General features: G+C 37.2%; 2 protein-coding genes across 10 annotated transcripts; both read right to left on the bottom strand.

The window, feature by feature from the left end:
* Window positions 1-2,114: 2,114 nt before the first annotated feature.
* Window positions 2,115-13,755, bottom strand: LOC112197898 (protein PHYLLO, chloroplastic). 9 transcript variants are annotated; one of them, XM_024338848.2, is made up of 28 exons: window positions 13,531-13,755; window positions 13,241-13,450; window positions 12,957-13,162; window positions 12,693-12,810; window positions 12,426-12,542; window positions 11,856-11,957; window positions 11,534-11,614; window positions 11,370-11,447; window positions 11,048-11,152; window positions 10,782-10,976; window positions 10,362-10,460; window positions 9,607-10,173; window positions 8,909-9,133; window positions 7,771-8,067; window positions 7,621-7,688; window positions 7,354-7,512; window positions 6,657-6,782; window positions 6,433-6,552; window positions 6,227-6,344; window positions 5,984-6,139; window positions 5,568-5,807; window positions 5,287-5,454; window positions 4,939-5,082; window positions 3,941-4,402; window positions 3,416-3,715; window positions 3,173-3,330; window positions 2,911-3,021; window positions 2,115-2,826 (listed from the first exon to the last, which is right to left on the bottom strand). In XM_024338848.2, exons 1-28 carry the CDS (start codon window positions 13,666-13,668, stop codon window positions 2,568-2,570), a joined length of 5,127 nt encoding a protein of 1,708 aa, XP_024194616.1. In that variant the 5' UTR covers window positions 13,669-13,755; the 3' UTR covers window positions 2,115-2,567. The 9 variants fall into 9 exon arrangements, with proteins under 9 accessions (XP_024194616.1, XP_024194617.1, XP_024194618.1 ...); XM_024338849.2 differs by having other exon boundaries at window positions 2,911-3,018; XM_024338850.2 differs by having other exon boundaries at window positions 11,370-11,438.
* Window positions 13,756-14,415: 660 nt separating this feature from the next.
* Window positions 14,416-15,187, bottom strand: LOC112199685 (uncharacterized mitochondrial protein AtMg00810-like). The gene is made up of 2 exons (XM_024340662.1): window positions 15,161-15,187; window positions 14,416-15,057 (listed from the first exon to the last, which is right to left on the bottom strand). The coding sequence occupies exons 1-2, from the start codon at window positions 15,185-15,187 to the stop codon at window positions 14,416-14,418; spliced, it is 669 nt and encodes a 222-aa protein (XP_024196430.1).
* Window positions 15,188-16,258: the final 1,071 nt, after the last annotated feature.

The following is a 16,258-nucleotide window of genomic DNA, read 5'->3' as shown; positions in this document are numbered from 1 at the left end:
ATCCAGGAGGAAATTTAAAGGTTGGGACAAAAGAGAACACGCATTCACCCAATAATCTGTGGGTGAAAAGTCGAAGAAGAAGTCCGAGGAACTGGTGGTAGTTCAGGGTTTGTACACGAGATAGAGAACAAGGTAGTAAATGAAGAAATAGCTAGGTCAGGGCTGGAAGAGGAGATCGTGACATCTGATGGTGCAAACTCGAAGGAAGTCTTAAGTCTATGCCAACTTGGTTTAAATCATGGTATACAGAGAGGAGGAAGAAGAAAGAACACATGAACATATAGACTGCAAAAGCTAGGTCAGGGCCAGAGATGGAACAGGAGATGAAGAATCGGATACAAATTATAAACCGAAGCTTCTGTATGGAGGATGAAGTAGAAAAGGAACGAGCAGCGATTCTTGAGCTGGCAACAAAAGAACGGCCAAACACAGGTTGGAGGACGGAGTAGCCAGGCCGTGGGAAGGACTTTTAAGACAATGGTTTATCGCGCCGATGCCTCTGGTGGGAATATATCTGATAGGAGCGTAATTGTACATTATTTATATCAAATTCCTTTATATTTTCATTGTTAGTTCTTGATATTTTCTAGTCATTTACTTTGTTTATATGTTTTGTAGGTATTTTAGAGCAAAGAAGAAGAAAAGAAGCAAAAGAGGGATTGAAAGCCAAAATCAGCAAACAGTCAACTTCGACAGAGTACTGAGAGCATCTCAGGATGATCCAGATAATGATCTTTATATTGATGGAAATCCTCGGATGTCTAGTTTCCAAAACGTTTTACGGTTCGTGAATATGATTTTTCTAGAAGAAGTTATGACCGATTTAGTATAAGGAGGTCAGGCTGCACGCGAATCTGAGTTCAAAGAAGGAAAGATTGTCTCCTAGAGCTATAAGGGAAGAAGAATTAAAAGTCCTTCTTTAATTAGAGATCAAATTCCTTAGTTCTTGGAGGAGAAGAAGTCTTGACGCAATAACTATATAAAAAGGAGTCTAGGGCATCATTGTAGACATCTTTGGACGCACAACATCAGTCCATTGCCGCCATCCTCTCCTCCCTCTCTTTTCATGTTTTATTTTATTTCTTTTATGTATTGCTACTAGTTTTTGATAGTTAGGGGCTGCCTATGCCCTAGACATGTGTAAACTAAGATTTTGGCATTAATTTTATAGTTTCTTGGATATTGAATGTTTGTTAATTCATTGGTTTCTCATTGATAAATTCTTGTTTCGTTTATTATGGTTGCAAACGTAGTAAGCATGCTAGGATTTTATTGCTATGATTTCGTGTTTAGATCATCATGTCAACCAAGTTATCTAGAGTAGCACATGAGTGATCTGAGCCCCATTCATATGATTTAGCATCTAGGTAGATTAGGACAACATCAGTACCGAAATTGCCTAGCTTTATTCACAACCTTTTTGTTCTTAATGACTTTTGACTTGAGAGCTGTGCGAGAACATCACTCTAGGTTCCATGTTAGAAGCTAGGTTAGGATGCACACATCATGCACTTAACATATCAAGTATGAAAGGTTAATAGGTTAAGTTCAACACATCATTGGTTTAACTTGAGTAAAGACATTCAATTGAAAAGAAGCATATAGGTTAACAAATCTTAGGTGAAACATGATCTAGTGGTGTATGGTTGTTCCTAGCTATTGTTTATCTCATCTATTTTAAAAACCAAAAACAATTCTTTATTTTCGTCACTTTCTGTTCTCTGTTTTGTTTTATTTATTTAGTATAGTAAATCAACTCTGATTCCCCTGAAATTTTGTGTGACTCGTTCTTAGCGTGTCTAGTTCGTGTCTGTAAATTTTCATAATTTTTCGTTGAGTCTAGATAGGGTTTTTAATTTCGTCTTTATTAGAGGTCAGTTTTAGTGTTTTGTCTGTTTTCGAGTCTAGATTTGCATATTAAGCACAATCCTCTGCGGGAGACCCCTTCTTTCCTATACTACGATTGACTAATATTTGTGATTGCAGGGTTAAATTATTACGCCTATTTTAGGTGTACCAATATCTGACCATATTTCTTCCCCATAATTTGTTTTTGTTGTTTACATTTGGCCATAGTTACTGATTGAAGACATTTTTTGCTTGAGCATTCACTATAGTAATCATCCACCCCCTTTGAACTGGGAGTGCATACTTCAAATTACAGAAAACATGGAGCCTCCATGAATATAGCATTATTGAAAAGGTGCTCTCAAAGTAGTATACAAAGTACCTTGGCCAACGGCCATCATCATTGCATCTTGGGAGTTTTAATCTGTCGTAGACTATCTAGTATCTATCTTATTCTGGTCCGGATGCATGCCAACCAAAACCGAGTATAACTGTTTCATTTACGATACCGCGTCACATGTGACACATGATCAACATTCTCAGACTAAATCCTTGTTAGACCATCTCCTATAGCAGCTGACATAGATGCCGAGTTCAGTTGAATAACTAATGCGCAGAATCTTAGAACCAGCAAAAGCTGACGAGCACACGATGTGAATAAGCTGCAGATGATTACAGCATCCTTGAATGGATGTATGGTGGTTAATTTAGTACAAACCTCAGTTCAGTTTCGTCACAAATTGCCTTAATGCCCTGATTACAGGGAGAGGGTTTTCCAGATGAGCAGCATGTCCACAATCTGGGATCTCAACAATCTCACAAAGGTCGTTGGGTGCGCCATCATCTCCAGTCAATTTGCCATTGCCACTACCAATCGCAAGGAACATATCCTGAGCTATTGTCTTGAATTTTTTATCTTTCTCTCCAACAATGAGCAAAAGAGGCGTTTTGCAGTGCTTCAAGTCTTCCCACAATGGCCTAACATGCAAAAAGAATGATTTAACTTTGAATCAGAATATTTTCTGAGAAACAAACATTAAGTAAAGTACTCAGATTACTTACAGCTGCCTCCCAACACTTAAAGCAGACAGAACTTTAGCAAGACTCTGCACATCTCCATGATGCAGGCGGTTGGCGGCTATCTGATGAAAGTGAGGGTGTTCCCTTAAGCTGCTAAAATATTAACAAGGTTACAGATGTATACACAAGAATTTTTTTAGTGTAATGAAGGAAATCATAGGAAAAAAAAAAACACCTAAACCCTAAAACCTATAAAAAAAAAAAAAAAAAAAAACACCATAAAGGAGATGAATCTTAGAATCACCTGTTCCAAAGCTCTCCAGCATACCAGGTGTCTAGAAAGTGCTTTAAGCCATATGCAACAAGGAAGCGTGCTCTAGAGTCATCTTCAGCTCTACGAATTTTTCTTGCCATTCCATCGTTTAATCCAGGGCTGCCAGATATGATAATAGCTCCCTTAACCTTCATGATAAAACCAATACTTAACACCACAGAAACACGTGTTAAGCTCAAATTTGAACTAATATTCTTCAAACCACAGACATACTTTTTTAGTAAGCTTCAGAGCCATGCAAAGGGCGATCCTGGCTCCCATAGAATATCCGACAAGGGTAACCTTCCCAGGAGTAATATGCTCAATCACTTTACATAAAAGATCGGCAACTACCTCAACACACAAACCTGAAGCCTGTACAGCATCCTTATCACCATGACTTTGTATCTTGGTTCCACCATGACCAGGAAGGTCAATAGAAACGCATCTTCCACATCCTGATAAGGCCTTCATGATAGCAATCCAATCTTCACCAGTTCCAAGAAACCCATGAAGAAATACAAATACATTATCCTGCATCAGCTTAATTTTGGTCAATTGAGAATACAATTTAAGGAAGGTAACAGATATCAATGCATATCAAACTTTAAACATGATGGCTACTGAATGCAAGGCAATAGAATGGAGAAATTTATGTCCACAAGATACTCGGGAATGCAGCATTGCAGCTAGAGAAAGGAAAATATAAAAAGGAATTGAGAGAGAGTAAGTGGATAAGTCAATGAAATAGTATCTAACATCATATCCTTGTCCAATCTCCTGAATTTTGATGGAGCAAGATAAACCCTTTGAATCTAAAGGCAACTGGTATATACAAACTTGCTCTCCAGTAACCCTTCTATGAATTATGTTTCCATTGATTTGAAATTGCTGCAGAACTCGATCAGAATCAGCAACAGATGCTTCTACGAACCCACTACGTGGATTACGATTTATCTTGAGAGGAGTAGTCGTCAAATCTTCTTTTAGCCAGCGGTAAGTTCCTAACCCATGGGCTATGGATGAGGCTAATGGATAGTTCATCATTGTACAAATCTCTGAATTCATCTGGTTGAGATAACAGGAAAACTGAATATATGCTGACAAACCTAGGCTGCTTTCAAATGCAGCACTAACAACAGCCATTTTCTGGTGCTGCTGGGCCCATTGGGCAATTATTGCTGCATTTTCAAAGCCACCAACAACACTTGGCTTGATGACCTGGTAGAACAAATATAGGAAACCAAAGTCAGGAAGAAACCATTGAATTATTGCAGTAGTGTTCATAAATTTCAAGAATAATCAACTTGCAGAAAAATAAATTCATTCTTTGGTAATTAAATGATTTCCTGTGATTTTACCACTTTGTATTACTCATTTATTGTTCACTTTCCCACAATGCCACTGTATTATTCAAAAGAGGATTCAGCAATGGTGATGAACCCAAGATAATCCTATGTACCAGCAATGCACTTGAAGTGCATGAAGCTTGACACTTGTGGACAATTTTACCTGCCTAAGCAATTGAAGCAGTGGCTGGAATATGGCATCGAGTAGCTTATATGGATCATTTACCAGTACGACATTGTTTCTAACTATGTAATCTTCAAACTTAACTCTACCAGATATGACTTTAAAAAGTTGATATCAGCTCTAGTAGTTTATGCATATGGCATACCTAACCCCAGTTTCTTTGCTACAATGACATGCTAATAAGTGCATCCATATATTTTACACCCTTGAACATGAATACTTACAACAGCTACTATTCCTGGATGGGCATACTTTGAGAGCTTTATAAGTGGATGTTCTCCAATATTGTCAATAGTTTCATCCAGTGCCACAGGCAACCCACTTTCTTTGCAAAACTTGATAATATCTTCTTCAATTTGAACAGGTTCCTGAAATAAATAAGCAGTCCTACGGTTAATAGTTACAATAAATTAATATGGACAAGTACCATCAACCCTAAATTGATACAAACAGAAGGTGCAGCACAAATTGGAATCATCAAATTATCAAAGCCTGCCTACAATGCCAACAAGAACTATCCATCCAGATGAAGATGTCGAATAAAATTTTAAGAAAATTTTAAGACATTATACCTCAATATACTGCAGATCACAATCCTTTACCAAGGAACCAAACTGGATAGCTTCATCATAGGTCCAGTTCCGATTGGCATCTGCACGAATTTTAATATGGTATCCAACTTTTTTTCTTACTTCTTGTATAACTGCAGCATCCTGTAAGGGACTCCCACAACGAGCTACCTTTTGCAAAATCATTGGAACAAACCAAAGCATTTGTTTAATTTGATGTATAGATTACCCACATTTACATATGCTCTGTAAGAATGATGTTTTGAATTACAAGAGAGTAGTACCTTAATCTTTACTGCAGTAAATCCTTCTTCAACAAGTGTAGCAATAGCATCAGCTACTTGTGTGGGTGTCCCACTGGAATCAACAAGGGCACAAATCTGAACTGTTGACGACGATTTAAATATATCTCCAACTATCTGGGGATGGAGTATTCCTAATAAATTGGAACCTTTTCTATTTGCTATGGCATTGAGAATTGCCATTTCCAAACCACATCTCACACTAGGAAAGAGCGTACATGGCTGCATCACAGTCAAAAGAAAATGTTCTCTGAAGCAAAACTCCACAATAAACAACACAAGATATATTTATATGTTATTAAACAATGCTTCATCCTTTTCTCTTTCTGATAAGAGGCAACGTTTCCTTTTTCTCTAAATTTTTATACTATATGAACATGAAAAGTAAGTCGATATACCAGGATTCCAAGGTTGGACCATATCCAAGATGAAAACGAGCCCTTTAGCAGAGGAAGGAAGCAACTGATATGAGATCCTTTCATCATATGGATGAGAAACCTCAGTTGCTCTTCTACATCTAGAAGGTTTTCTTTGTAGATGTCTAGGGGTGAAACCTGTTCAATGGAAGTCATGAATGGTCATATAATAATCATAAGTACTCAAGTGGAGTAAGGAGAAAAAATATTAAACCAACAGCTAACCTCGCCAAGCCCAAAGCTTCCATCTTCAAAATACAAAGTTAAAATAAACCCTTCCCTGTGGAAGCTGGTGGTACCGCCATCAACAGAAACCATAGTATGAGGAGCACACAGTGGCATTCTATAACAAAAAACAGTATAGTTAAATCAAATATTTTATATTCAGCGTATCAAATATTTAAGTTTATTCCAAGGAGAACAAAATTCACCTAAACAGTGAGTACTCCATTCTATGGACTCTGCAGAGTAAAGTGCCATCTAATATCGAGTCTTGACTAGAAGGCTTTATGACTTGATCTGCTGCTTGGCATGCAAATGTTTTTAAAGTACTGAGATAAAGAAACAACATTTATCAGACGTGAAATGAGCAAATATGTTAACCATCAGTTGATAAGCTTTTTGTTTTCTTCATCAAGGTAGTGTAACCACCAACCTGTGAAAGCTGGCATTGGTATCTATGCAGCTCTCAACTTCAATGACACAATCCATCCCTCCATGTTGAGATGTGAATAACGCTTCTTCAAAATCCAACTTTGTCGTCGCATGTAGATGCATCACACTGCAAAATTAGAACTTTATTAAGTCTTAAGAAACAATTGATTTGCATATACATGACACTAAGTCAACAATGGAAATCAAATAAGCAAGTACCCATTGAGTTTCTCATCATAGATTCAGGCAGACTCTAGCTAGATTCCAAATAACATATTTGTCTGGTCTTCCACCTATTGGAATTGTACACCTTGTGATATCAAAGATAAGATAAGCTCTCTATTCATACCACTGCATGAATTTATTTTGGCTATCCTCACTACAGAAAGCAGTATAAAATTGATATCCCCTATCTTGGCAATGTGCTGTGTATTGTCTCACAGGTTATGAATTAAGTGGGTGATCACTATTCCAATATCCTCACATCCTATTTGATTTTAGTTATCTTTTGAATTGACTTTCAGGACACATAGCACCTTTAATCTCCTCCAATTCCGACTCTTCGAATAATGAAAAACAACAAAATGATTTGAAACTTTTCTTGTTCTTTTTGTTCAAAATTATCCCAGAATAAAAATGTATGCTTGTATGACTACATGAATAACATCTTCAAATGAACTCTATACAAAGAAGTTTACCCATGTGCTACACAAAGCTCACGGATTGATATGTTGTGAGAAGTGTAGAAATATTGGTTTAGTATTCTTGGTCTGACTCTATCTGCAAGAGGAAGGAGACTGAATATTGCACCACCATGATTGTTAATCACAACTATTGTCATTGGTTTCCGGAACGTCCTTCACCGCATCATAAATATGTTAAATCAAGAGGAACAAGATACATGTATGGGGGATATACCAGAAGACAACTCAGAATCCTGAAAAACTAATAGAAAAAGTTCTTACCTCTGGTTCACAATTGCTAAGCCATTTGTATCATGGAGGAAGGAAACATCCCCAATCACGCAAAGTACCTGAAACAAACCAACAAGCACCTTAGTGCTCCTGGTTTTTTTTTTTTTTTCCCAAGAAAGGGAGACAAGTATCAAAACTTACTCGTTTATTGCATCCTACAGCAAAGCCAACAGCTGTACTGAGTAACCCATCAATACCACTTGCACCTCTATTCCCAGCCACCCGAATCATTTGACAGGGTAGTTTATAATTCATGGCAACAATACTACGTGTATACTCTGACCAACCACGCCCATACATATCTGCATCACGTATTGCCATACTGTTCCCAATGAAAAGAGCAGATTCAGCTGAAAGTGCTTCTGAAATTAGGTATGCGACTTGAGGTTCTGTCAAGGAGTGTCTAGCAGAAATTTGAAATGACAACTCCCTTTCAACCTATAAGAGAGAAATAGAGAACATAAAAAAGAAACCCCAGAAAAGGAGAAAAATATATATAAAGAATAAATATGAAGTCTATCATTCCACCATGATTTTCAAGAAGTTTCACTCATTTTATCATCTATCTAGATTAAATGAGGCTCTGAGAAAAGGGAAAAAAATTAAAACTTTCCAACTCCTCTGTTCCAATAGATAAGATACATGTATGCATTAGGACAGAGCTACTGTGAATTTTCACCTTCATTCAAAGGTGTCAAATTGCGGACCAAGTGGTGTGTCAAAGGTTTAAAGAACAAGACCAATTGTCAGCCTGTATTCAAGTATCAACATGGATCACATGCACGTTGTGCGTGCAAAGTTGATAGAGGTAAGGAAGAAAATGGGGTGTGTTGGATATTAATGAACCAGTTGGAAGTACTATAGCCTTGAGTTCAGAATATATTTTGCAGTTGTTTAAAGTACCAAAGGTATACTTCATCAACAAAAGAAAAGTATTACGGTATACTTGAGATCTTGTATATGAAGTAGAAAGGAAATGTCTAACTAAAAATATAGATAGTAACTCTGGAAGAAATTATTCAAAAGAAGAAAAGAAATAACAATAACTATAATTTAGTAAACCAGATATATCCTAGCCTAACTAGTATGTGACCAAGTGGGTGTCTTTAGGTGATAGTAATCAGACGAACTTTACTATGTCTCTTCCAAGTCCAACCAGTGCTGGCACCAGCAAGACCACCCAACAAAACCATTTGGAGGTTTTTGTTGAAACATGTCAAAAGAATCTACCAAATAGTTTAATATAAGATTTAGAGCCTAATTCCTTGAAATTCATTACCATTGCATTTATCATTTGAAGATAAGTGCTCCATTCCTTGCTGAGATGGGGAAATTCAGCTTTAAGGATATAATCAGCAAATTCAAAAATGTTACTGTGGACTCTATGAGTTACAATATGAGAAGGATCGTGACGAAATGGATGCTTGTCAACCATGATATATGAGCAGGGAAAGGATTCCTCTAGCATCTTAGCAATACGCTTGCTTGTAATCCTGCTCCCAATCTGTTTGTCACAAAAAGCAAGGCAGAAAATTAACAAGAGAGGAAATAGCTCCACAGGCAATTGACATCTGTAGTGTGAAGTTCACAACCAAGGTTATGAGACTAGTAAAGTCCACACAATGGATATAAATTTAGCATATTAACTTATGGCATTTCAGATTTCTCTTCAACTACCACCATTATACCAACAATCCCAACTTCCTAAAACTATAAAGCCAAGACCAGGCACTGCATTATCAGAGTTTATTGGGCTATAATTTTAGAATTAAGGTTACAAAGTAATTCTATTTGTCGAGAATAACTAGGTTACAATTACGAATACTCTTACAATGCAAAAAATTATTCTACATTTGCATTTTCCCCCCAGCAACTATAGCCAAGGTGACTGACTTCCATAAAGAATAAAAAACACCTCTACGGCCATAAAATAAGCCAAGTAGCAGAGGTGAGTGGAGGATGGAGGAAGTGGTATACCTGAATAATCACATCAATGTTAATCCATTTACTGACAGAATCTGACAGTAGGGCATGGTCAAGATGATCAACAAACAATAAATCATTGTCAACTTCAGGGAAACTAGTCAAAAGCTTTCTCAATCGTAATCCTGACAAGATGTCAGCTATAACAGGCCAGTGAAGGTGTTTAGCCAAGAGAAGAACTGCCCACATCTCATCTTCTGAATGGATTGCACCGATAAGTAGAAGACCCTTGTTAGTTCCCTTAATTACATTTAGAATTTCTGACATTCCGCCACAACCATCATTGCTTGTATGAGCATGTTGTACTTGAATATACTTGGTAAATGGTTCAGAATTAGACATCCAATGGTTTAATCCATTTAAACAACTCAACATCCATTTTCTAGGGCTATCTTCTAGTGGCTCCCTGAAAGGACAGTTAATATGAACAGGCCCACATGGTGAAGAGGTTGCCCAATGTACAGCATTGTCGAGTGTTGTAAGCACCATGCGAGCTGAAATATGATCTGTGGGTGCAGGAAGGCTAAAGAAAAACCGTGCAAAAGAGCCAAAATGGTTTACCTGGCATACAAATTCTAAAACATGAAACTAAAGAAAAATACAATCCATAATCTCAGTGAAGCAACTTATTTATGCTTTTATGAAACTATGCTAGTATAGAAGCTTTATACCTCATAAATTGACAGATTCTTGAATGACACAATTTCCATTGAAATAAAACTGGAAAGTTTCAATTGATTCTTATATACCTGATTGATTGCTTGGTTTGCTCCAGCATCCTGAAGTTCTGCAGGACGATCAGCTGTGAGCAATATAAGTGGTACAAAATCTTGACTAGCCTCGACCACCTGGACATTTTTCTTCAATGTTAGCACAACAGCAGATTATTTAAGAAATTATTGCGTCATAAACACATGCGGAATGAGGGTTCATAACATTAACAATGAAATGAGAAAGATTCATCATAGCAATGACAAAAACCACAGAAAAAAAAAAATTAATAAAAATGCCCCAGAAGGCCAAGTGGCTGACTAAAGTATGAATACCATAACATTGCAGAACTGATGAGAATAAAAGACGAACAGTTTTTGAAATACCTTATAGGTTACAAAGCTAAAAGTCACAGAAGATAGATATAAATGTCTCTCATAAAGTTCTAATAGACTCACAGCAGGAAGAAGATTTGAAACTGCAGTGCCAGATGATGTTATGATTACTGCTGGTTTGCCAGATCCTCTTGCATACCCAACAGCATGAAATGCAAGTGAGCGTTCATCATAACATACAATACATGTAATAAGTGGATGAGTGGATGCAGCAACAGCAAGGGGGGATGATCTTGATCCTGGAGCTACACAAAAATACTAGAATGAAGAAGGAATTAGAAAAACATACGACATCAAAGATGAAATAGAAAAGCAAAGCTTAATCTCACCGTCAAACCAAGTCGAGAACATTCTTCAACTATAAGTGATGCCCAAACAGTGTTGATGTTGCCACAATCTTGCACTGAGAAGCACATTTTACTGGCATGATCCAACTGATAGTAGAAAGAGACAAAAATCCTGAACAATATTCAATGAAGTTTGTTCCCTCTAAAATATTTTAATTAAAACTAATAAGTGGAAGAGAAGTATGACTAGGATGTATGTGACATGGTGCATTATCACAAGCCACTCCTGTTTTCTACTTGACAGTGCTCCAAAGCATGCAATGTGACTTTTCCTATATTTATCTAAATAAGGACAGTATCATACCATTTTATTAGCAACAGCCATGGTAGGTGATAGCCTCACACAAAACTGGGAGGAAGACGGAGCCTCTTTCTGCAAAAGCTACAAAATGGTAACAGAACAACAGTAATTGTCTATATAAGACTCAAATACTAAGTCAGGCTCCACAGAAGAAAATGAACAATTACCAGGAAAGGAAGGGGGGATACCAGTGCCATGATGTCAGACAAAATGTTTTTTCCACCTGCTAACAGCATGTTCATGTGTACCTACAAAGTCCTGTTAATCAGAGATTGAATATGAAACAAATGGACAGCCAAGTTAATATGGAACCATTAACAAAATTCCAACCCAGATTCTAAAGTTAAACTTGCGAACAACAAAGAGATCCAGCAACTTATATAAATTGGTTTTTAGCAATCTCAACATTGAGAATCATGTAAATACTATATAGATGAGACAAATAAAACTGTTTAGTAAAAAATTATTTCAACATGTGGATAGTTATACCATAGAAACCATTCCATCCTCCAGAAGATTGAGCTTCCTAAGAGTAGATCTTATATTTGTGGTGTGGGATTTCTTTGTTGTGGAACAAACTTGACAGGTAACCTGACAAACATATATAACAATGAAATCATGCGTAGAGGAATGAGTACAGCTACGAAAAATTGAAACTGCTTCTTAAGACTTCAACTTCATCTGTTGTAATTAATGAACGATTCTCGGGAGGAACAGATAACACCAAAAAAAAAAAAAAAAAGAACAATATATTTTCAACGTTTAGAAGATATGTTTATGACAATGTAAGATTGCTTTAAATAAAAAATAAAAACAAAATAACTGTGAGGAATGAATGAATCACAAAGAATTTGAATATGCCTAGATAACATTTATCAGCAATAATTGAAAAACCATAGTCTGAAAATTTCATCAAATTTGTTAATGTACATGAGTAATGGCCCTTAATCTTTCTAATTACCAACCAAACACTAAAATATACTAATTCCAACAAATGGCGAGAAAAAAAAAATACAGAAGCAGAATAGTGGAAAAAGGGAGACTAAAACCTCACGATACCTGGTTGAAACATAACTCATAAGAAAGAACAGCTTCCTCAAATGTACAAAGGGAAGACTCACTCCAACCAATAGTTGCTGCTAATACAGAAGCGCCCTCATGCTCATGTAACTCAATCTGTTAAAACACTGCACACCTTAAATAGTAATTCTACTGAATAAACCTCAATCTAAAGAATCTAAATTTCAAAACTTAAAAGGAAAATCGAAAGGATGCACTGAATAATCACATTAACAAGGATACCAAATAAAAAAAATGCAAGTTTACCTGAGGAATAAAAAAGTAATATGAACCTGGCTCATGCTTCATATAAGACGACTCTTGGTCGTAATTAATATCCATAAAACCATAAGCTATTACAAAAGCTGATTCATTTGATAGAATTCTGCAGAGAAAAAAAATGATGGATATCTCCTTTAGCCTATTTTCATAAATTAATATGCCATGTTCAGTTACACAGCGATCTTAGTCTGCTGTAAAAGTTCAAAATTTTAGCAAGCATTATACTTCAATCTTTTCCAGGTAACTAACCTTTTGATCGAAGAAGAAGAATTAGAAGAAGGTGTGAAGTAAATTGCAGCACCGATTCCGAAAACTCCTCGAGTTTCATTCACATACAATGATTTATAGCTCGGATTTTCAGTTTCCTTGGAAACAAAAAACAGTGGATAGACCGCAGACGACTCCGGTTGGCAGCAAAACCAGTTCAAGGCTTTCGCACTCGGCGGCACAGCTACCTGGACAATCGAATTCAACTCAAATTCACAAAACTCAATCCACATTGTATCAATCCGTAATTTAGAAACCTTAATTACCTGAAACCTGAGAATTCCACTACAAGTTGAAGGAGGATGGAGCTTCAACTCCTCAACCGCCTCCTTGATACTCTCAAGCCCTTGCTCAATAGACAACGCCGGAGTCAAGTTCCGCGTGAGGCAAGTCTCGATTATCAAATCGCCGTCGTCGGTGTGCGTCACTTGGCTGATATCGATGGCCGGGCCGTCGAATCTAACGCCTCGAACGACCTGATATAGTTAAATTAAAGCATTCAGCATAGGATTTCATAAAGAGGCGATACTGAAGCAGAGAGAAGCGAAAATGAGACCTTGGAGTTAGGAGGGAGGCGGAGATGGCGGGAGTTTGGGTGAAGGAACGGGAAAGGCGGCGGCGCCGAGGGTTTGGTGTGAGGGAGAGACCTTGTGTTGGAGTGTAGGAAAGAGAGAGAGTTTGTGAGTAGTAGCATTGTGGAGGTTGATAGCAGATATGGAAGCTAGCTTGAAAACGAAGAATGTTCCAGGGAGAATTCTATGAACAACGATGACTAATTTTACTAACTGAGTATAGAAAGGTACAGGTAGAGTGCATATATAGTTAGAGATGATGGCTTAGATGAGTGACATGTGTCACAAATCAAGAGCACAAGACCTAACTAACCGTGCATGCTAACAGAATTTAGCAACCCAATTAACCAACTAATTAACTGATTAACTAGCTTAATTGATTACAACATAAATGACTTTTATAACCCCTAACAACCCTCCTCAGCTTGATGGTGGGATAGCAACATCAAGCTGCTGCAAAGATCATTGTGTTGGGGTGAACAAAGGCCCTTAGTGAGTAGATCTGCAAGTTGATCTTGGGAGGCAACAAACTGAAGCTTGAGAGAACCTGCCTTAACTTGATTTCGAGTGAAGTGAACATTCACTTCAATATGTTTGAGTTTGGAATGATACACAAGATTAGTAGCAAGAGCAATTGCAGAAATATTATCACAGTGAAGGGTAGGAACCTCAATAAGATCGATGTGTAGGTCATGCAAAAGATGAATGAGCCACATGATTTCTAAGGTTGTATCAGCCATTGATCTATACTCTGCCTCTGTTGATGATCTTGAAACAGCAGTCTGCTTTTTACTACACCAAGAAATAGGTGAATTGTAAAGCAAAATGACAAACCCTGTTGTTGATTTCCCGTCATTTGGGTCCCCAGCCTAATCAGCATCACAGAAGGCTTGAAGTTGAGGAAGATCAGTGTATTCACCTCGTTTGTACATGATCCCATGATTCATAGTACTTTTCACATACCTCAATATTCTTCTTGCAGCAATAAGATATTCATCAGTGGGGCAATGCAGAAACTGACATACAGAATTGACAGCAAAGGCAATATCTGGCCTAGTAAAAGTGAGGTATTGCAAGCATCCCACTATGCTTCGAAATTGTAGGACATCATGAGATTGCAAAGGTGAACCAGCAGTTTTCAGTAATTTTAGACCAGACTTGCAAGGAGTGCAATGAGTGTGACAATCAGCTAACCCAGACTTATGCAATAAATCTTGTGCATATTTGTGTTGAGAAACAAATAGACCATTCTGCAAATATGTAATTTCTATTCCAAGGAAGTAATGCAAATGACTCAAGTCTTTCATATCAAACTCTTCTTGTAATGCAAGTTTGACAGCCGAGATAAGATGTTCACATGTCCCAGTGATAATAATATCATCAACATACAAAAGTAAGAATACCTTGGATGCATCTTGGTGCTTGACAAAGTGGCTAGGATCAGTATAAGAAACAGTGAAGCCAATAGTAGGTAGAAAATTAGTAAACCTTTCATTCCATGCTCTAGGTGCCTGTTTTAATCCATATAAGGACTTATTGAGAATGATTGAAATCATAAATAATATGAAATTTCAATGCGAATGATTCTGCTGTTATGTCTATTCTTGCAGCTACTCTGTCTAGTGATGCTCTCTCCTTCATTGTTAGAAGTAAGACCTCTAGGAAAATTTGGTGTCGACTTAAGAAGAGATATGTTGATGATTCAGTGTATAACATAATGAATCTCAAGGCCTCCTTATACAGCATCCAAAAAGGCTCAGACTCTATTGATAAGTACTTACTTCGAGTCAAGTCAATTTGTGATCAGCTTGCTACGATGGGAGTTTATATGGCTGATAAAGACATAGTACGTAGACTCGGTTCTTCATGGTTTACCCTCAGAGTTTGCTACCATTAAAACTATAATAAGAATCAAAACACTAAGCTCATTTGTTTCAATGGAAGAATTCAGATATCTTTTGTTGATCACTGAAAGTGAGATAGAACAAACTATGAAGTCCATGCTTGAGAGGTTCAAGACTGAAATGATGGTACATGGTGATAGTTTCAATAGGTATGTTCCTGCACCAACTCATGTTACAATGCCAAATAGGATGGTGGAATTCAATACAACTTTGGAGCATTTGATTATGGTATTACTCAGCAAAATGGAATATTTCAGCAAGGACACAACTTTCAGCAAATTGGAGGTCTCATGCAACAAAATGGCTTCCCACAACAAAATGGTAACTTTTCTCCAAATATGAACTATAGCTACAATAACAATGCGGATTTTTCTCAGTCCGGAGGTGAAGGTTTTTCACAGCAAGGCAACTCTGTTTATTCATCCAATTTTTGTTCAAAGAAACAGAAAGAAGCTTCTGAAGCTATTCTTGAATCACTTGATGCCTCCATATGTGATGATGTTCAATTGGCTACTTGTGTTTCAAATGGTTGTGCTGAAGACGATGGTTTTGAAGTTGTTCAGGTTGATTCTAGAAAATTTATTTTGGACGACATTAGTTTTATCGATTCTGGTTGGAAAGGAGAAAACTCAGAGACTGTTGTTGAATGCTTGGACGGAGATGTTGAGTTATCAGAGTATGAGTGGTCTCGATATGATAGTTGTGATACTGAGCTTCTTGGGAAATCACAGAATTTAAACCCAGAAGTTATATTGGTGAGCGTGGATGGTTATGTTTTGATTGCCCCCATCTCAGCATCAGAACAGAA

This window comes from Rosa chinensis, chromosome 4 (genome assembly GCF_002994745.2).
Source record: "Rosa chinensis cultivar Old Blush chromosome 4, RchiOBHm-V2, whole genome shotgun sequence".
NCBI lineage: Eukaryota > Viridiplantae > Streptophyta > Magnoliopsida > Rosales > Rosaceae > Rosa > Rosa chinensis.
Note: the sequence above shows the minus strand (reverse complement) of the source record. Positions and strands in the feature narration are given on the sequence as shown.